This window comes from Lates calcarifer, linkage group LG13, assembly GCF_001640805.2.
Source record: "Lates calcarifer isolate ASB-BC8 linkage group LG13, TLL_Latcal_v3, whole genome shotgun sequence".
NCBI lineage: Eukaryota > Metazoa > Chordata > Actinopteri > Centropomidae > Lates > Lates calcarifer.
The window spans coordinates 15,971,114-15,992,813 of NC_066845.1; the positions used below are offsets into that span (position 1 = coordinate 15,971,114).

General features: G+C 40.1%; 2 protein-coding genes across 5 annotated transcripts in view; both read left to right on the forward strand.

Annotated features, from left to right (window-relative positions):
* The first annotated feature begins 4,735 nt into the window (after positions 1-4,735).
* Positions 4,736-12,575, forward strand: unm_hu7912 (un-named hu7912). The gene is made up of 2 exons (XM_018669186.2): positions 4,736-5,037; positions 7,917-12,575. Exon 2 carries the CDS (start codon positions 7,969-7,971, stop codon positions 11,179-11,181), a length of 3,213 nt encoding a protein of 1,070 aa, XP_018524702.1. The 5' UTR covers positions 4,736-5,037; positions 7,917-7,968; the 3' UTR covers positions 11,182-12,575.
* Positions 12,576-15,091: 2,516 nt separating this feature from the next.
* Positions 15,092-21,700, forward strand: part of gapvd1 (GTPase activating protein and VPS9 domains 1) — a 28,220-nt gene continuing 21,611 nt past the window's right edge. For all 4 annotated transcript variants that reach the window (XM_018669211.1, XM_018669212.1, XM_018669213.1 and 1 more), the window contains exons 1-2: positions 15,092-15,248; positions 21,063-21,281. In XM_018669211.1, coding sequence (XP_018524727.1) covers positions 21,097-21,281 — 185 coding nt within the window. In that variant the 5' untranslated portion in view covers positions 15,092-15,248; positions 21,063-21,096. The remainder of the gene's footprint in view (positions 15,249-21,062; positions 21,282-21,700) is intronic.

Consider the following 21,700-nt stretch of genomic DNA (forward strand, 5'->3'; position numbering starts at 1 on the left):
TTTGGCATCTAATATTTGTAAGTCAGCATCATTCACACATAACACATAACATTTTGAGGCTACTCTAGCAAAGGAAGGACTTTAGTGTCTTGATAGGAGGCTGTTATTGGACAGAGTTTATCACTGTCTGGCGAACTAAGCCGCCCATTCACAAGAAAACAGCAGACATTGTGATCTTCTCCCACCACAGTCATACACTCAGAGTGTTGTGTAATCATTCTGATACAACTTTCATGACTTTGCGGGTCACAAATGAAGGATTCAAGGGTATTGCTGGCAATTGCAGTCTCGTTCTGTTATGGACAGGGGGGAGAAGACAAAAGGGGAGGGGCACTCACGACTTCTTCTCTGAGCCAGGATATTTCTAGAGCTGACCCATTTAAACAGCCTGGAGAATCAGGTGCATCTGGATGGCTGCAACTGCCAAACCAGAATGCATAATTACATACATTTAGACGCTATTAAATCGCAAATTGAAGTGAGTGTCAGAACTGATTTGCACGTGTAATTTGATGTGGGGATGTGCAAACTACGCAGGATTTCAAATGGGAAAAATTCCAAACACAGCGGGGAGGTTGGGGGTGGGGAGGTGGGGGGTGTGGGTTAAATCACATTTGCTTCATTCAGTTCATATACTTAAATCGAATACATACAAGCAAGTGTTCTCATTCATTCTCATTCTTTTATGGGGGAAAAGAAAAGCTAATGTCACAACTCAGTTTTATTCAGTAATCAGGTGGTGGTCTCTGAATGGGAAACAGTGGCTGTTACAGCTATTATACATGGCCTACAGATTTGCACAATTAGTGCAACTCAGTACTGCTTTGCATTGTGCTGCTGTGGGATGGAGGGTGAATGATATCCATATTTAGAAGGACCTCATTGATTCTTCCCTAAGCGAGGCACAAAAGATTTGTTGTCTGTCCAGTCTTGAATAGCGGGACCTTGATGACAGCCCTGCATTATAAAACCTCCTGCTGACCTCAATCACTGTTTGAAAATCTGATGAAACTCTGAGCGAGAGCGGTTTGCTCCACATGTAATATTACTGCATTCTGTTTCTGTGTTGTTACATAACAATGTAATGGTGACAATGCACAAGCACAAATAATTCACACCATCAGGCACCCTCGGAAAGAAACTGCACCCACTGAGAGGCCCTTCTTTTTCGTTCCAAATGTGTTTCCCCTTTAATAAACTTGCACACATGACTGAGTGATTCTTTAGCCAAAATGGCAGATGATGAAGGATGAGAGAGGAGTATGTAGTAAAGATTTAATTAAGCCTCACCATGGGATGTCTTACTGTGACTCCAGAGACCAGGACAGAGGAGTTTGTGTTTGCTCACTGCAGCTGTGAATAATATCTACACTATTCTTACTTTGACCTACATGTGCTGAGAGGAGGATCTGAGAATATGCCCACATGAGTGCAGGGCTTTCTTCCTTTCTTCTTTCCACCTCAAGGCTGCTGGAGGGGGTCTCCTTATGCTGAACCTTATGTTAACTTTAAATCATCAATCTCTACTGGAGATAATCTGGGACACGAGGGACATCTGCACTGTATGTTTCTGCTAAATTTACAGTTGATACGAGGCTGCTCTGCTGAATCCCTCCTGCGGCGCATTTACAGATTGGTGTAGCTTTACAAGCAATTTTCACCTCCCTACGTCTTATCCTGGTGACGTAGATTTTTATGGTCTCCATGGAAGACTCCCATCAGCACTTTACTTCATTCCCTTTGAAATCAATTCAGTCTCTTTTGCTCCTACTCAGTGTGGGTTACCATGGATACTGCTCCCAAATGGTTTGGCTTGTACATGAATTTGTTTATGAGTGTTACTTGGAGAGGGTTGGAATGTTCTTTTTTTGTGCAGCCAAAGTAAACATAATTTGCTAATTAAGCATGAGACATTTTTATTTAATGGTTTTATGGGTTTTCTACCCTTTAGGATATTCTACTACATTCTGTTGAAGATGCAGAGGTTCTTCAACTGATCATGGAATCACTTCAACACACAGTACCAGCTACCTGAGGACACTAACATGAATGTTTCTAGCTCTGGTTGACTTGGGAAAAGCCTAACAATCTGCTGAGTATAATCTAGTCTGATCCACCAGGGATCAAAACTACGCCAATGTGGATTCTTTGGTTCCCTGTTGAGCCCAAAAAAGCATCCAAGCAACACTTCACTCAGCTGCTTTTAAATCCTCAGGAAAAAAAAAAAAAAAAAACTTGTGGTCTGAATGGTCTGTGCCCTGTATGGACTGCCACAACCGTAAATTACGTCTGGGGCAAGAAAGTTGGAGGGAGAGGATTGAGTGGTTTAATTTGTCAAGGACTTAATCAGGGTTCAGTTGGAATTAAGGAAAGACTGGGTGCATCTCCCACTGAGTCTTCAGATTCACCACTGCTGCGTTTCACTTTCCATGAGTCCAGTCAGTCTGACTTTCTACATAATTCATAAAGGGCACAAAAAGGCTCTGTATGATCTCAAGAAACCACCCACGTCCAGACACATGTCTGTCTAAGAGGTCTAATTCTGGCTGTGTGAAATATTCACCACTGCAGGGACCATAGACAACATCCCTATAGCCTCCCCGGGGATTTCTTATGACACATTTGAGCTGAAATGTGTTTGCCCCAACATCTCTGTCTAATGTGTTTTCCTTGTTTTCACTGACATATCATTATAGTCTAACAAAACCGGAGCTAAGACTCGCTTTGTAGCTGCCTCACTGGCTATTTTTGGGCTGGACTTTGTAAGCAATGGGGGCCTGGCTTTTTGTGTGTGTACGTTTCCACATCTCTTGTAATACCCTCCAATATGAACGCAGAAATCAGAAAGAAAGTTTGTAGAGAGTCACTTAATCTTACATAGAGTTAATTGGAGACAGCTGGAGAACTGAAGGTTGTTTACTGTGCCAGCATGAGCGAGGAACAGTGTAGGAACAAAGCAGAATGGCCAGATTCTTCCTTATGGCTCATTATGGCTGATATGTCAGAGCAGCATGAAAGCTTGTTTTCGAGGCAGAGTGATGTAGTGTTCTGCTTTGATGTTGTTACTTTGTGGTGGTATAAGGCTGATTGATCCCTGTCAGAGGGAGCCTCTAATCAACAGAGAGCCATTGATTTCCTCTCCACGGAGCCTTCGAGGTGCCTAAGACACCTGCTAGTAGCCAGCTGACAGACACTTATGCCTGCTAACCAACAGCTGACACAAACTGATGCCAATGCACTGTGCTGGAGAGGGTGAGTCACACATGCTCAGATAGATCCCACTCTCAGGGATGCTGGATGCCGCACAATGTGAGATCCACTGTACTGTCATTCTGAATCATATCTAATACACGTGGTATGTCACAGATGGAGTCTCGGTTAGCTGTGGTGTTTTGTAACCAGGATGCAGGCAGGAAAAGTATAGATAACAGAAAGAATCATCCTCTACTGTGCTCAAGCACTGGAAAGCTGTCTGTCTTGCAACAAAATGAGCTCTGTCAAAGCTAAGTATCATTGTGGTCTTCAGCCTGATCAGCACAGTTCGTCTGTAGTGATTTCTATCTGCCGTGAGAATGCTTCAGTAAGCAGTTTTCCTGCGGCAGTCACATGCTCTGGGCTGGGGCTCACAGCCAGCTGTCCCCATCATCAATGCAGAAGGCTGTGGCGAGGTGAGACTTTGGGGCAGATGTGTGTTGCACAGGGCAGGCCAGGGAAAAGATGTAATGTGGCTGATTTTTAACCTTGCATAATAACAAACAACAAAGACGATGCACAAGCAAGAGAGAACTCCATGGGTTTTCTGAGCATTATTTAAGTGCCAGTTGGTGCCACCAAGTTCTCATAGCAGATTTCATCAGTCTAAATAGAGTCCAGTTCATTATCAGAGGAGACATACAGGTTTAATAAACAGTCCATCACACCAAAGCTGCAGCGATTAGTTGAGTAATTGATTTGTCAGTCAATAGAAATTTAATCCCAACTATATAATCAAATAACCCCTGAACCATTTTTCAAGGAAAAAAAAAAGCCAACCACTTCTCAATGCAATGATCTGATGCTTTTTTTTGTCTGACATGAGTGTAAGTTAAAGGTCTTTGGGTTTTGGGCCGTTGGTTGAAGCAAATAAGACATTTGAGGATGTCACTTTATGGTATGATAAATTATAACCTGGATCTTTCACAATTTTCTGTTGAGATTCTCAGTGATCCAGGTCATGGTTATCCATGAAGGGTTGAATCAGGGATCAAGTCCATTTGATTAAACCCTTATTGGACAAACAATAAATGAATTGTTTAGAAAATAAGTGACACATTAATCATTTATGAAAATAATCCCTAGCTGCAGCCCTGCTAGTGCACTGTCATTAAAAAATGACAGTGTACTAGCACAAGACTGATTTTTCTCATCACCATGTCTGGTGCATGTCCATTAGTGTAGGAGGAACACCAGGAGAGAGCAGAGACCAGGCCCGGTTCATGCAGTCTTTTTAATCTGTCTGCAAACTTTCTAAAAATGTAATTGTCAGATCTGCTCCGCGTCATGATGGAGAAAGCTGATTACAAAGCACCTGACACTGCAGGATGACCAAACAGCCAGCAGTTCCCCCGGAAATGCTCATGCAGTTGTCCTCAGGGCTCTATATTCAGAGATGAACCGAGAGACCGCATTGCTGCTCCGAGACTGAGCAACTCACCCAGCCCAGCCTCCTCCAGCACCCCCACCCCTTCTCCTTCCTTATAAAAACACGCACAACCACGCCTCCGGAGGCACGCGCACAAGCGCAGGATCAGACACACCTCCTCCTTTCCCTCCTTCACACACAAACACACAACCACACACACACACACACAGACTACGACATAAGCAAGTGCGGGAACATCGCAGGGTGAAACAGGCAACATGTAAGGCAGCATGAAGGACGAGCACTCGGCTCCGGGAAGCTCACAGCAGGTGCGGTAGGGCTGAAGCTGCATCTCACGGAGAGCTGGCTGCCGCTTCACCATGTCCACCGCATCCGATCGGCTCACGGGCGAGACGGTAAGCACCACACACACACACACACACACACACACACACACCTTCACTCGTGAAATCTTACATTTCCAAAACTTGGCCGAAGTCGTTCCTCTCTATAGCTTCCCGGCGAGCTCTGTCCTGATTTGAACCCACTGTTTCTTTCTCTCTCTCGCAAATGATGTCATTCCGGGCTCAAAGGCATTAGGTCAGCCACAAAGGATGGAGGGCCGTCCGTGCCGCAGCACCAAAATAAAAGGGGTGCCCAAGTGCGTATTGGAGCAAGTATTTGGTACCGCTTCAAGGCTGAATGCGCCTCGGTATGGTCCCGTGGGGAGGTTTCAGGCGAATATGCATCACATTGGTTATTGTTGGGAAATGCTTGCAAACGGGCAGAAAACAGTCTCCGGAGTTGTTTTAGTTGCAAATTGGCATGCAAATGAATATGATCTCAGTTAGTATTAGACCGCATAGAACCACAACCTCATACAACACAAATACAGTACAGGAGAATGCAGCTTCTGGATCTGTGAGTAGGCCTTTTATGGCAATTCACATTGATCATGAGTTCATTTTTTTAGACTGAGATTTTGCCCACAGTGTGCAACTCGAGGAGTGTTTCATGGTTTCTTTGCTGTGTGCTGTAGCCATGGAGACAGTATGTGGCATGTGGTTTTATACTTGTGCTAGAAAGTGTAGTCCCTCTATTGAGGAGCAGCCTCAGTCCATGAAGATGAATAGCGGAAGGAATGCGTTTAGTCTGTCTAAGCATCTTGCCCTGTCCTCAAATTCTTAAAAACAAATCTGCTGTGTTTCTCTAATCTTTGGTCCAAGATCAGAGTGATCAAACACACTGCAGAGGAAAATCCTTATGAATTATTAGACTTATTAATAATTCTACAGGGACTTAGAAGTGTGACTGTGATGGTCAGTGGTAATGTAATGGTGACCTTACTGTAGACCTACATAATTAATTCTGATATTTTATTAATCTCTTGTGGCATTTATATACTGTAGCTTTGCAGTGCTATCTTTACAGTACCCCTGCAACCCACCGATCTCCTTTTACAACATAATCTGATACAGCTTGATGGGGAGCTGATAGCTATTAATGTATTAAAGCTGGGTCATTGTTGGAGACAGATAGATTGTGGTAGTGAACTATTCAATGACTGTTCACTCTTTACATCCTGCACTTCTTCAGGCCTATTTTTATCCTGTATAATACAGTGATGTCTCATCAAGGCCCACGTTATCATACTAGCATTTCACCTCATTCATTTTAACCTAGAAGGACAGAAAGGCTGAAAGTAAGATGGATTTAATTGATTTTTTTCTTTTACAATTATTAGAATATAGTTTAAACATCATTTCCAAAATCATCACTAATATGATATATGATATTTCTGCCATATGTCACACATGACACAGAACGAGTCCTAGACTGTAATCATGTTATAATCGAGATATCAAGTGAGCATGGTCTCAATAGTAATAGAACAGCTGATAAATCTATAGTATGTAACCTCTATTTTTTAGAGCAGCAGACAAAGATGAATGTAATACTAGTAGAAGCAGAAGTTAATGTAATCAGAGAAATGTCATGACACATGGAAAAGCTGACACTGTGCAAAAAATGGATCATTCTAAATGTAGGTGATCCCATCAAAATAGACACTTTTTAAATAAATAACAAATAAATCATGCTTGCGTGCAACTACAGCTGCTTGTTTCTTTTTTATTAAGAACAGCAAAGCACACACAGGTACCCTACAATATGACACTGAACAAGAATTTCTAACAAACCAGGCAAAGCAGTGAATAACAGTGTAGGTTTGTCTGTCGAGGCTGGTGGTGTGTGAACAGACGTGATACTGAGGTGTGTTGTGGAGACATGACAGGGAGATGGCTGGTCAGTCCTCTCTCATCACGATGAACAGATGGTAACTCAGGGTTGGCTTGTGGGTGAGTGCCAACAAGAAAGCCCATGTGTGTGACACATAAAAATCTGTTGTTGAAATTGGCGTTTTGTCCACAATATTCTTCAAAGAAAATCCTTTGGATGTTCTTTGAGCAGAGGTTGAGAGCAGTTGTCTGTATATTATTTATTGATAAGATGTGAATAATTCAAACAGTAGAAAACAAAAATGCTTTATTGCACAGTTTTTTTTTTTAAATTCTAGACACTAATCATCTACTGAAACTTAAATTTTGTCATCAGTTTTGTTTACATTGTGAGCTCGCTAATATGTAATTGGTTGAAGATTACCTGCTTTAATGGTAACTCAATACATGCTACAGTAATACAGTGTAATTACTTCTAAATTAAATAAAAAATAAAGACTTTTTGTGAACAGCAATTTGGTGTTTTATTGTGTATGATGATTTTTCCATTTTCTTCTATTTAAAAAACTATACTGCAGGCTACACTGATGTGAAGAGCTCATTTTAGTATGCCATGTCTCCACCCTAAATAAAACTCATGTCTTACCTGTTGTTATAGTTTGATTACATACATAACTGCCACCTCTAATATGCTACGTTTACTCAAGATTTTAAAATATTGACTGGTTGTCATGTTGCTCAGATACAGTGTTGTGGTTTGGCATGTAATCTTCTAACCTGGTTAGTAAATGAGTACCTACATCTGTTAAATTTATACCCAGCCTTCTTTACAGGAATCAGACCACAAAGGTTGTTGTTGTACAGATTTGCTCAGATAAATATAAATTAAATGTAATAAAAGATTATTTTAGAAATTTGATTCACAGACCAAGCAAATGTTGACTGTTGCTATGTCCTATGTACAACTTATGGTCTTTTTTCAGGGCTTTAAACCTATATACTGTTTATACACATATTGAAAGTGCACTCAGTTGTATTTGTTTTATGTTTTTCCACAGGCTGTGTGGATCTTGAATCGCACTGAATGGAGAGCATTGAAGTTCCTTTAAGATGACACGGACGCATCCCCCTGATATACTGGCATCGACTCTATATCGGGACATTACTCTAAATCCCATCACTGACCACTCCATTTCTCTCCACTCCTCCCAGCAATGTGACTTGAAAATGATTGATAAACCAGAAATCATCAACAAAAGACACTGCCGTAGCTTTGACTTCATCGAGTCACTGGATGACCCACAGTCCTTCTCATCCTCAATGGAGTACCCTTACAAGAGGGCAGAGCATCAGACATTAAACAAAGATCTAATGTGGAATGGACTAGATCAACAGGGGCATCTTCGCTTTTCGTCTCCTGATCTGTTTAACACCAGACAGTTCCAGCAGCACACCAGCCAAGACAAAACCAGCCATCTTACATGGTCGGATTCTAAAAAGAGAACAAGATCTAAAAGTGCTCCAAGAATTAAGGCCACCCTCACTCCTGTGCCCATCTCAGTGTCTCCTCCAGGAGCCAGGAAGGGGAGGGAAGCACCTCAGGCTGCATCTGATACATTGAGGACTTCTGAAACACATCGAGAATCCTACTCCTCAAACAGAGCTTTTTTGAATGAGGTGCATCCTATCAAACTGCAGCCTCATTCTCCCCTCTATGTCTCAGACTGTTTTGAGGAGGATAAACCGGATAAACCAGCCATAACCCCTCATGTCAGGTGCCGTGTGGACATTAAACCAGATGCTGCTGTACTGCAGCACACATCTAGGCAGGTTCCCAATGTACGGACTGAGCATCTTTGGCAGAGATACTCCCAGGCCAGTAGCAGTAGAGGTTTGTATGTACCACGGCAGATTGTCTCCTCACCAACGCCCACTCCAAGCGAATGCTACAGTGGAGATTTTAGACAAGGATACCACTATACCACCAGCATGTCTCCCATCTCTTACCAGCATCTAGACACGCACAGAATGCCATCACCAACAGCACCATATCTCAGTCAAGAACAAAGAGCTTACTCAAATCCTAACATACCAACCAAGTTTTTCTATACAGAGGACCCTGTTCGGTATCCCATCCATCCATATTCTAGAGCATACTTTCAGGATGATCGGTCCAGTTTAACCAGCCATGGTAGTACAATGACTAGTCAGTATGATCCAAGGACTCGATGGGTGCACACCCTTCCTGTCAGGTCATATTACACAGACCACCTGTCCAACAGAGAGCCAGCACACTCTGTATATAGCAGGCCTTACTCCACAAGTGAGGCAGGATCATACTTTTCTCAAACTCCATTGACTAGATCTTACTATGGAGAGGACAACCGGTTCAATCCATACCATATGGGTAACTCAAGGTTGTTTTATTCCAAACCATTCAGCTCTCCTGAGGAGCAGTACTTTCCATCAAGGCCATATCATACAGAGGGTCGTCGCCGCCCACGAATGTCCCAGGCCTTTTCAGATGACTGGTATCGCTCAAGCATATCTGGCTACTCTAACCAGTCCTCTCAGCACACACCACCAAGAGTGAGGCCAGACCCCAGTATACCCCCGTGGTTTACTAACAACTGTGTGGAGACAAGCAGACTGGGAGCAGAGGTTAAAAACCACTCCAAGTCTTGGGACAATATTCTATATCCACGACATGACAGAGAGCAATCAGTGCCTCGTGGACGAAGCTATGAGAACCTGTTTTACCAAGCAAGGCATGGAGCATCCACTGATGTTACATCTCAGCCTGTTATACTTAACCTCTCAAGTTCGCCAAGGCGTTATGCTGCATTGTCACTCTCTGAAAACTCGTTAGAGAGGGGCTCAAGCAATCCGTGGAGGAATACCAAGAGTGGACACTGGTTTGTAACGCCTGAAATCACCATAACAGACAATGACATATGTGCAGCCAACAACAAGCGACGTGATGTGCACTCTGTCAGCTGGGACACACTGGATGGTGAAAAGACACCATCTCCCAGAGTTATGCATCAGAAACAGCCATCCACCACAGCAGACATAACCAAAGACAGGAAACACAACAACTTCTCTCTCCAGCAGAGTCTAGAGCAACTGGATGAACTCTTAGCCGATTTGGTTGTTGATTATAAACCACCAACTAGCAGAAAGTCAAGTGAAAACCTTTTGGACCAGCTAAAACAACTAATTACTGAAGACGATGACAAAGACAGAGGATCCTCTGGACTTGAAAACTTAGGATCTCTGAACACACAGCTCTTGTCCTCTAAATCCAGCCCTGACACAATCAAAGACCCTGATAGTGGGTGTGATGCTTTACAAAGGAGTGCTGAAGAATGTTCTCCAGACCACAGCACAGATGAAGACGACACTATGGTATGTGCTAACAAGAAGTGCAACCGGACTGAGAGTATGTTCAACGCCTGTTTGTACTTCAAGTCATGTCACAGTTGCTATACCTTTTACTGCTCACGAAACTGCCGCAGGGATGACTGGGAGACTCATAAAGAGACATGTCTGTATGGTCGTGTCAGCAGTGTGTGTCGACACACTCTTAAGTTTTGCAGAGAGAATTCAGAGATCCACAAAGCCTTCTCTCGTGTTGCTAAAGCTGGCTACCTCTCCAGAGGGAGAGGCGTTCTCTTTCTGGGGTTTGCTAATCCAGAGACAGCTGACAACTTCCTGCAAGTTGGGCTCGAGAGCCTCCTCATGTCTCCCACATACTTATCTCTCAGAGAGCTGGATGGCTTCAAGGACAACCTAGGCGAGTACTGCAAGGAACTGCAGCAGGCAGGTAATGAGTACGACCCCAATGAATGTTTCCTTCTGAATGTATCCATAGCTGTTGGTGAACTAGTGCCTAATAGACCTTCACCAAGGGTCCAAGCACCAACAGTTCGAAAATATGCAAAGGTGTCCTTGGCTTCCTCAAGCCCTGACAAAAAGGTACTAAAGAAGGATAGTGAAATGGAAACGCTCATCCTCACTCCGCCTCCAGGCACACCAGACATTGACAAGGAGGGGGAGGAGGGAAGAAAAGCCAGAGAGGTGTGCTTTGTCAATATCCAGCGTGAGCTCAGGACCAGGGGAGTCTTCCTTCGTCATGAGTACCCCAAAATCTATAATCAGCTGTGTGAGTTTGTGGAGAGCAACAAAAGGTTCACTCCTACTACGATTTACCCAATAGATAAGAGAACAGGGAAGCAGTTTATGTGCATGATCATGGCTGCATCTGAGCCAAGAACACTGGACTGGGTGGGTACCCCTCATCTCTTGGATGATATTATATAGTATAGCACTAAATAGTAATGATAATGATGTCAGTACACTATATGTACATACTGTAAATACATGGTGTGATTTAGCAAATTGAACACTGATATGGAAATATATGTGTATATATGTGAACAATCTCCCTTTCTGTCTCTCTCTCTCTCTCTTATTTCTCTCTGTTCCCATACATACTGAAACATTCACACAGATGGATGCACACACAAACAGTACAGTATATAAATACAAAACACAAAAGTTGCCCTATGTTGTTTTTGGCTTGTTTTGATCCTGTTGCACTCAGAAGAGTTAATAGCCTGCATGTAGACTAGGCACAAACCCAGTTGTTCAGGTGTTTAAGATGTGAACATGTATGATCTGTGCAGTTTCTGCAGAAAATGTTTGAAGCACACAATATTTATGAAGTACACATTGCCTTCTCATTATAGTAGGCACAGCCAGGTCTCATGTTGTAATAGTCACCCAGTTTTGATTTTTCCAACCAATGTTATATCAGAAATTTATATTATACCTTGTTACAGTGTTGTAATATTACAACTGTTTATTAGTACTTAAGTATTATTTCCTAAGTATATCGTAGTTGTGTGGTTATTTTTTTCATTATTGCTATATTAGTTATTGTTTGATAGACAAAGAAGTACAATCAAGCCACCTATTTGTTTTCCCACTTCATTAGGAATTTTTGTTGGAATATATTTCATCTCGTGATAAGACTTGATGTCATCCTCGTATAGATTGCTTTGTTTGAAAGTGGCCTTCAGTCGAAAAAAAATGCATTTGACACAAAGCAATGTATAGGTTTAGCTATTTCTAAAAGCTTGACAGCTCTTGACTTAGGTTGTTTGAACTACCATTGTAAATGAACAATTATTTTGCTCAAAGCATGTTATTTATATTCAGGTATTTTACTATTGATATTGCTTATAATTAAATTTATTATGTTAATGAGATACCATTTGATGCTTAGAAATGTAAGAGGTATATTATATATATTGAATATTAGATCATTTGAACATCATGACCCTGAGACCTTATTGTAACTAATACCACAGTATGTTCTTAAACAATATGCAATAAAAGAGCAACCTTAACATCTATATTATAAAACCCTATTTTATTATTAATATTGAATAATTCCTTGGAGCCAAGAGCTGCAAAGACTTTGTTTGCACTAAAACACAAATTATAAAATAAGAATGTTCCTAACATAGCTGCAGCACTGAACCCAGATGTGATAATATGCCTGCTTCCATTGCCATTGTTGACTAATCTAAGGTTGCTCTTTTACTTGATTATATATATATATATCTTTGTGCAAGACCTTCCTCAACTTTCTATTTTGTGATGTTTATAACCTATATATAAATATATAATAAATGGAATTTAACAAGTGACCTTGTGGCTTTGTATTTCTCCTCCAGAGAACTCCTTATCAGGCATTTGAACAGAGGGGTAACACAATACAGGTCCCGTCAATAAGCTAGACATACACATTGATCAACATGTCTGAGGGCATCTATCACCTGTACTTTTTGCTCTTTTGCTGGGATGTTTAAGATTTAACAGTGTTTTGTGATGCACATGCAGGGATATTCAAACAAGAAAAACAGGAACCACCAACCCCCTCCCTCAAAAGGTAGAGAGAGACCATGTACATTTCACAAGAATTCTAAATTACTATTTATTTAGCTTTATTATTATTATTATTATTAATAATTGCAAAACATGTATTAGTATTACAAATTGTATTAATAAAGTGCCATTATTTTAATGCTCCTTTTTCTTGATCTACCTCTCGATGTCAAGATTTTGACTTTGTCAGTGTTAATACAAGAGCATATGACATGGACATGAAAACATTTTGTTTGTAGAGGTACATATACTTGTTTACAATCATCTTTTACAGTAAATACAGGTTTAAGATTAAGATATGGGAGGAGATGTGGAGCATACTGGAACATACTGCCACAGCAACTAAGGTTTCAGCCAACAACATGTAAATTTACATGGGTAAATCTGATTTGATGAAAACATGTTGTTTGTCAGAAATGTTAGCTGCTATATTTGCTCTTACTGCTGCTTAGTGAAAGCCTCAACATGTAACTGTGTGCTCCAAACCTCATTCCTCCAAATTTTGTTGCATTCTCCTTTCAGATGAGACACTGTTTTGAATTTCAAATTTGGCTTATATGCGGAGATTTCTTCATCCTTTTTATGCTATGAATGTGCTATAACATTTGTGATTAATGATAATACTGTGTTGCTCACACAAGGATTTAGTGTTTCTTCTTAGTATTCTTCTATGTTATTAGACCACCACCTAGTGGAATAATACATGTATTACTGCCACATAATACGAAAAAAAGAAAAGAAAAAGAAAAGTTCAGTCATGCAATATATGATATCCCTTCTATCCGTATCCTACTGTCATTATTGAAATGAAATTGAAATTATTGAAAAAATTTAAATATCAAAATTAAAAAGCTGATGGCTTTTTGTTCCAGCTGCTCGGGGCATGCGCCCAATATGGTATGCGCCCCAACCATTCAGCCATCAGGTCACCCCTTTAGTAGCCTTTAGTGTTGACTGTGAATGACTACAAAAATATGATAAATCTTGATACTAATGAAGTGCTCCCCAGTCAGAAAATTTGTTCTAATGTAGTAAATTATGGACAAGCCTGTGTCTTTTCATCACCTGTATAAATGTATCATGATTTTTGACAGTTGCATTCACTGGTATTAGTAATATTCATGCATTTGTGGAAACTTTGAAATGTTTGAATATTTTCCTGTTATGATCTAATTTTGGCACACTGCAGCAGATAAATGAAGTAGGGTTTCAGTATGTGGCCATATTGTGAAATCAGGTCAAGCCAACAGTATTCTTAAAGAATATTTGAAAATATATTTTGATGACCCAACACTATACAATTGCAAAATACAAAAACAAAAAGCTGGGGGCAGTACAATAATTATGATTTGCCTATATAGACACACACACACACACACACACACACACACACACACACACACACAAAGACAAAAAACAAGACAAAACAAAACAACGGGAATTCACAAATCATACGGCATTATAACAAATAACATTTAACATTTCCATCAGATGTAAAATCCAGAGAGATTGTTCTTTTCAGTATTTCACCATGGGATATAGTTCCTGCTCTCCTTGATTTCAGAAGCGAAATCTTTGCGAGAGGGCATACAAAGGGGCACAATTTGGCCAGGATATTTGCCAGTTCATACTGTTTCATAACCACCAAGATGAATATTCGTTATTTCAACTAATGTGTACAATATACAATACAATGTTTAAATACAGAGACAAAAGTTAGCATAAGCCTGAACTTTTTAGATCAGAGGTTCTCAAACTTTTGCCCCCTTCAGAAAACAAAAGTAAGTTTCCTCCCCCCCCACCCAACTTAAAAAAAAAAAAAAAAAAAAATCAATTGTTAACAATGATATAGGAAGCACATGATGAAAAAAGGATCCAAGTAGAAATTTAGTGAAATAAAGTTCAGCATGATAACATCAGCAAACTCTTGTTTATTTTCCCTTTGCAAATCATAATCATTCAACCTAGGTTCACTCCATATTTGCTCTATGCCCCCAAGGATTAGATCAATAGATATATTTAATATATGTGATAATGAATGCATTATCCAGTAAGATATGACTTGCAATGTGTGAACACAAAATCACAAAGGACTGGATTACAGTGTGCGGTTTTCCATTTAAAATAGTTGTAGGATTTGTTGGACATTGCAACAAACTCTCATGGAAATCACAGAAATTACATAATGTTATAGACAACTAACTTAGGTTTTCTATGTTTTCTATATTACTGTGAAATCTTCCTTTAACTAACCGTCGCGCATGCGGGTTGCGCAAGTCTCCTCGTGATGACAGCAAATGACAGCACTGTTCGCTCCTGCAGTAGCCAGTGTGAGACGGCTAACCGCCAACAAACAATTCCTTTGACTCGAGAAATCTTTTGATCAGCTGTGTTTAGAGAGACTGTGAACTACCAGTGCGCGCTAATTACATCAGGTAAGTTGCCGAATTTATGTTAACGTGTTCTCTCGACCAGATTTGGCCACTCAGGAGCTTGCAACCCTAAAGCTAGGCTAACATAGCTGACTAGCTTATCATTAGCTTACCCTGCTTGACTAGCACCTTTAGCCGAGTGTAACTTGGTTAAGGTTAGCACGCTACCGCTGGGTTAGCCTAGTTCACCAGTTTGCTGTCTGGGCTCAAATCAGTGCAAACAGAAGTCTTTATTAACTGGTACTAATGGAACAGCTGGATGTCTTGTGTCAGTTCCCTTCGTATCCTTTAGCTTACTCCAGCGTCAGTTAACATGTTTAATTTGGTATGATATATAGCTCATTCAAGCCATCTCTATCTAGCAACCAAACGGTAACAGACATTAACTTAACCTCTCTCATCTTGGTTTGTTTGCTAGCTAAATCTCGGGTGGCTACCACACTCTTAAACCAAGGGCACTATAAATCCGCAACTTAGCGTTAGCAGTCCATTAAACTGTTTCAGCTTTTTGTGTTAAATGTATCCCCACCCCACCCATTGAGCCGGTGAAAGGAATGTCTGAAGTTTTAGCCTAATAACACAAGCATTCAGACCAAGTGTTTGTAAGGCCATGAGATATAATATTACAATGTCATTGAACATTATAAATGTTTAAACACTGGATACTACTGTTAACTCTTTGTAGCATAGAAGTAATTATCTCTGCGTTTTGTCTTACTATTTCTGAAGTAAGGCTTTGCTGCTTTCTTTCTTTAATGTCACCATAGATCGAGTTCTTTTGTATTTTTTTTTTTTTTTTTTTTTACATTTTGTCAAATAAGTTAGTAAAAGACTCAAAGATGCCTTGAACCTAAATGATCAACAATGAAAATAAGAACTAATTACAAACCAAATTTTACAGTCATTACCTCCCACTTTGCTCTCATCTGTGCACCACAAAAGGAATAACATTTCCCCCCTAGTGTGTAGCCGAATGCTGACACATTACATTTACATGAAATCATCATCCTTTTACGTTATAGCTCCAGTAGTCAGTTTCAGTCACTTGTTTTTTTTTTGGTAGTCTTTTGATGATTAAGTGTGTATCAGCTGAGATTCAGGCTCAGTCAGCTGGACTTTATTCCTCTGTAGTACTGACTGTGTTGACTGGAAATGAGGTCTACCTTATGGTTTGGCAGTGGAATGATTTCAAGTGTGACATCATTCATTACTTAGTCTTAGATTCATGTTTTCTTGTCAGGATGCCCGATACTGAAAGTTTTATAAATAACTGACAACAGGGCGATGCAGATGACAACATTATTATTCTTCATAAATGGCAATAACTCCATCTGTGTCCTTTCCTCTAGTTGTTTTCAGCTGATGCTTGGTTTCTCTGAGTTAAAGTCACTGCTTCATTAGCTCCTGCCCTGATTTATTGTTAAACTCTTTACAGTTTCTGAGAATCTGCAACTGGTTAAGAGTATGTTGAATAGAGCTATATAGAGCTGGTGGTGTCTGTAGCTACACATGTCTTTGCTTTACTTTATAATAACTGCTCTTATTCAACTTGAAGATTTTATTATGGGTACAGTGTTTGTGGCTCGGTATTCCACACTGTTAATCCGGTGTTGTCACAATTTCCTTAAAGCCAGCGGACTCAACAGTTTGGATGGGAATCATGAGCATGAGCCACAAGACATGGTTAGACCCACCTTTGTGGGTTGGGTTTTTCGGGGGGCCTGGGGGCTAAGCTCAACTTGCGCCCTCTCCCCAGATAAGATGGCCTATGCTGATGGACACCAAAACTGTTGTGCTCTCAGTGTCAAAAACCTCTCTCAAATTTTCCACCAGGAAGTTGCCCTCAAGACAACAGATAAAGTGTCAGTACCTGTGTGAAACTGGGTTAAGTTCCATGATACCTGTGTTTAAAGTACAAGTTGTAACATTTAACCTCAGCACATGATGTTTACCCATCACATGGTGAGGTTAAATGTTAATACTTTCCATGTATTCCATCTGAATGGTAAATACTGTTTATCCATATAACACCCCAATGGTTAAGTAGATATCCATGTTGATGGCAATAATGATTGTTAGGACCTATAGCTTAAACACTGTTTTATTGGCACAAAGTGGAGGAGCCTTTGAAATGGGACAGGTCTTGTCTGCCCCTCATGATGTATTGGGCTTGGAAACATGGATTTAGGAAGATTCTGTCCTTGAATTGGGACACAATTTATGTGTGTGTGTGTTTGTGTATTGTGTTTATCTCTTTTTTGCCACCACTACAGCATCTGGTGTCACAGACAGTGGACATTCTGGTCAAGCATTCCTTTGGGGCAATGGTGGCCTTAAAGCTAAAGAGGTGGGCTTGTGGTCAGGAGGTTGCTTTTTTTGGACCAACTAAATGCTCAATGCCAGCTTTCATTTCTTGACAGGTTTCGATAAGTGATTTTACAAAAATTTTACAGTCATTCTTCTAATACGTTTTAAGGTTTAGCACCTAGCCCTAGTAGTGGAAAAGGTCACTGATAAACCTCATGTATGTAGAGTGCAGTGTTTGCTCACTGAGCAGTGTAAGAAATGATCTAGAAGGGAAGTGTGAAGAGGATGTTGGCTCAAAACCATGAATACCTTTTGTAGAAAGTGAAATCCTTTGAACATCTATAAAAAGCACTTTGTTCCATTGGTTGGGGTGTGTGTGTGAGAGAGAGAGATCATGTAGTGGGAGGTGTGGGCTGTGTTCCAAACACCTTTACTCTGGTGCTGTGATGTTTACCTATATTTCTTTTATAAAGTAGTGTTGTGTTGTGCTCGCCATGTAAAAATAATTTTGAACTTTTAAACTTTTTCATTAGATAACTCAAGTGGGATGTACCCTGTCATTTAAAAATCCTGTTTTTTACTTTGCCCCGTCTCTTGTCTCTTATGCTGCTTTGCTGTTAAAATAATGGTGCTTACACAGATGCTGTGGTCAAAGAATTGGTCGTCTTGTCACTCATTTTAACCATTTTCAGTGGCTGTTCTGCCACAACTACAATCATTTTCACACAGCTCAGAAGTCTGAAGATTGTGCCTCACTTCACATTGTCTGTAGTGTGGTTTCTCTTCTGCTTTAGAGTTCCTCAGTGCTCTCCATGAGTGACTCACCAGGTAGCTCTGTGTAGTGGCTTGTATTGGAGCTGACGGGCACAGGAGGCCGTGGCAAATGGCAGTTAACCTCTCTGCTAGCCACTTAATAGCCTAGTTGCTTTTTCACTTCCTTTCCAAGAATGCAAGGAATGTGCTTACTCAAGAACATGAGTGCTTATAATCAAGTGTGGCATGAGTGTCAGCCAGTTACCTGTCAGTTCATTCAGATGTAAAATGGAAACAAAAGAACCACTGAAAATATGACCTCTTACTTACTTTTAAATATCCAGATCTATTACTCTAGACAGGTCCAGAAAGTAGATCAGCAACATCTTTAAATGAAAGTCTCAATGCTAGAATATTTTGAAGGTTAGATTATTTGTAATTATTGGCATATGCAGCTGAAACAATTAGTTTGAGTTTGATAATTGATGATTAATTGTTTCAGTCATTTTTGGACAAAAAAGGCCATATTTTCAGTTTCCAACCTGTAAAATATGAATATTTGTCGGTTTTCTTAGCCTTCTGTTGTAGTAAACGCATTATTTTTGGGTTTTGGCCTGGTCAGATCAGAAAGCAATGTGAAGACTTAACCCTGGGCTCTGGGAAACTAGTGGGACATTTTTGACTAATTCTTGACATTTTATAGACTAAACAGTCAGTTGGTATTTCAAGAAAATAATGTAGCTTATTCGCTAGTGAAAAATTTGTTGCAGCCCTAGTTGAAACCCAACTCAAGTCATCACCACTCAGTGCATATGCTCATCATCATTAAAGCAGCTTTATAAATTCTCAGACGGGGCCACAGCTTCTAGTTATTTTGCTATCACTTTATTTTAAGTCCCCATATTTAGCATTTATATACACAATATAAACTTTTAAACAGACTGTAATGTAGTTGTATGCAGTTAAAAGGACATGCCATGTGTCATTTAATGTACAGTACATGAGTACAATTATACCCTCTCCTATGAAGACACATTTTATATTATTACAGTTGTGCTTCATTTCATTGTCATATCTGTTTACAAAGCAGCCTCCACTTCTCCCACAGGAGGAGTTATACATTAACAAATGCATAACTTAACACTTGTATCTGCCCACAACGATGTGGTTATAAGCATTTATTAAATGTTTAAATGTTAAATAGTTATTTAAAGTAAATGTTACCATGATTTTTTTTTAATGTGAGTCAAGTGCCATACCAAATAAACAAAGTAAAACAAATCTGTTTATAATAATGTAAAATAATGTAAAATAATTTGTTATTAGCAAATGTTTGCTATTTTTCATGTTTCTCGTGTGACAAAGAACAGCTGTGCCTCATGAGGAATTTCTTGAAAACACTATAAATATGTATTTTCTCCTCAAACTACAAAATAACACGCTGAATGTTTATTAGATTGATATTTCACTAGAATGGATCTTTAAACTTGAACCTTTTTTTTTTTTTAACAAAAATTATGACAATCTATCACAGTATATGTAGATCAGCAATCACTGTTTATTCTTAGTTCGCCAAAGGGATTTCAACTTAGAGCCTATCATTATGTGTGTAAATCTGCATAACCAATTTGATTTGTCAGGCATATCAACTCCAACGCTGTGGTTGTCTGTTAGCTTGCGAGCAATGACACAGCCTTGCAGTCATTCCCACTCTGAGGCAGTTTTCTCCAGTCTAGTCTCATTCTCCTCCCAGAGCGCTAACTCTACAGTTAAATCTGTGTTTGCTATGTTAGCTACCAGCTACAAAGAATCTTTTGTGCAAAGGATTCACGAAGAAATCATTCAAATTTCATGCACTCAGCTTGGATTGTGTGTCTTGGCAGTGTGTATCTGGAAAGGGAAGAGTCATTAGCATATTCTGCTGTGTAGCGTCTTCTGAAGCTTGTGAAAAAGTGTGCTTTTGCAACTGTTGTTAGGCCAGTGTGTGCAACACGTTGAATGCAAACGATCACTTCCCATGCATGACGTGAGCATCATGTGTGAGCTAGTGCTCAGCCAGACCTTTACAGAAAAGGGAACCATTTCTTGTTTTTCCTTTGAGTACATTTACTCTTAAATACAGTGTAACTCAAATAACAAATACTGATACTATTTGGAAAAAATGATAGTGAGGTAAGGTGTATAAAAGTCAACCATAAGTTCAGAATGTTAACTTTCCTCGGTAACAGGTACACATGATCGACAGTCCCACAGCACTGTTACAAGTTTCATGGCAGAAACGTGCTGAAAAACAAACCAGAAAAATGCAGTTTTTCCACTCTGATCTGTGGTGCCTGCCAAAAATATCCTTGCAGTTCAGTGTATTGAAGCTTAACCCTTGCATTGTCCTCTGGGTCAAAGTGACCCAGTGGCTGACAATGTGCCTTTGTGTGTGTGTGTGTATGTGTAGTAGGATTTGTTGTTGTGCATGACATTCGTGATTCTGAAGCGGTTATCTTTTATTTTTGAATAATAATAATGAGAAGAAAGTATACAGAATACGAAGGGCAATACAGAGGGCAACGGGAGGGTTAAATAAGTAAATTGACTTTTATATTGTGGAGTGGAGCTGACTTAAGAAACTTAAATTTTTAACTTGCTAATGCAATTTAGGTATAACCTTTGATGAAAGGTCAGCTGAGCTTTTGTTAAGTTTCTGTTCCACACGTTAACCTCATTTACGTGTTTCCATTCCACCTTGTCCCCTTTGTGCTCCAGTCATTTGCCTCTCTGCCTGTGTGAACTGGTGAAGATGGTGAAGCCAGACATTCACACTCTGGCCCACCACCTGAAGCAGGAGAGGCTGTATGTGGCATCGGAGAAGCAGCTAATCCAGAGGCTCAACAGTGATGTGCTGAAGACAGCCGAGAGGCTGTACCGGGCTGCATGGATCGCTAAGCAGCAGAGGATCAACCTTGATCGTCTCATTCTCACCAGGTCAGACCTATGATCATGATTCACTCTGGCCTCGAAAAAGAAGAGTAAAAGGAAGTACAGACTGGAAACTGGGAAAAATGGCTTGCTTGTCTCTCTTTCTTTTTTGTTTAACCTGTATCCAATCAGAGATGTAAAAATTACGCTAATTTTTAGGGGGTATTATGGAAGTTATCATTTGCTGCTACATGCCAGTGATATGCAGCATTTAAGCCAATGGAAAGCAGTTTTGTGTCAGTGACTCAGCAATGTACAGCATGAGTTTTTTAGTACAGGTTCAAATGCAAAAACACAGAAATTTGATGCCATCTTGAACATTTGCCAAATATAAATTCTATCGCACTAGTACAAATGCTAAGAAAGCAACCTGAGAACACAAATACAAGTTCAAGTCACTACAGCTCAGATCAGTTGTCCTAAAA

Bases quoted from the DNA above. Each gene is read 5' to 3' on its own strand.
- unm_hu7912 (XM_018669186.2), top strand. From the start codon at position 7,969: ATGACACGGACGCATCCCCCTGATATACTGGCATCGACTCTATATCGG.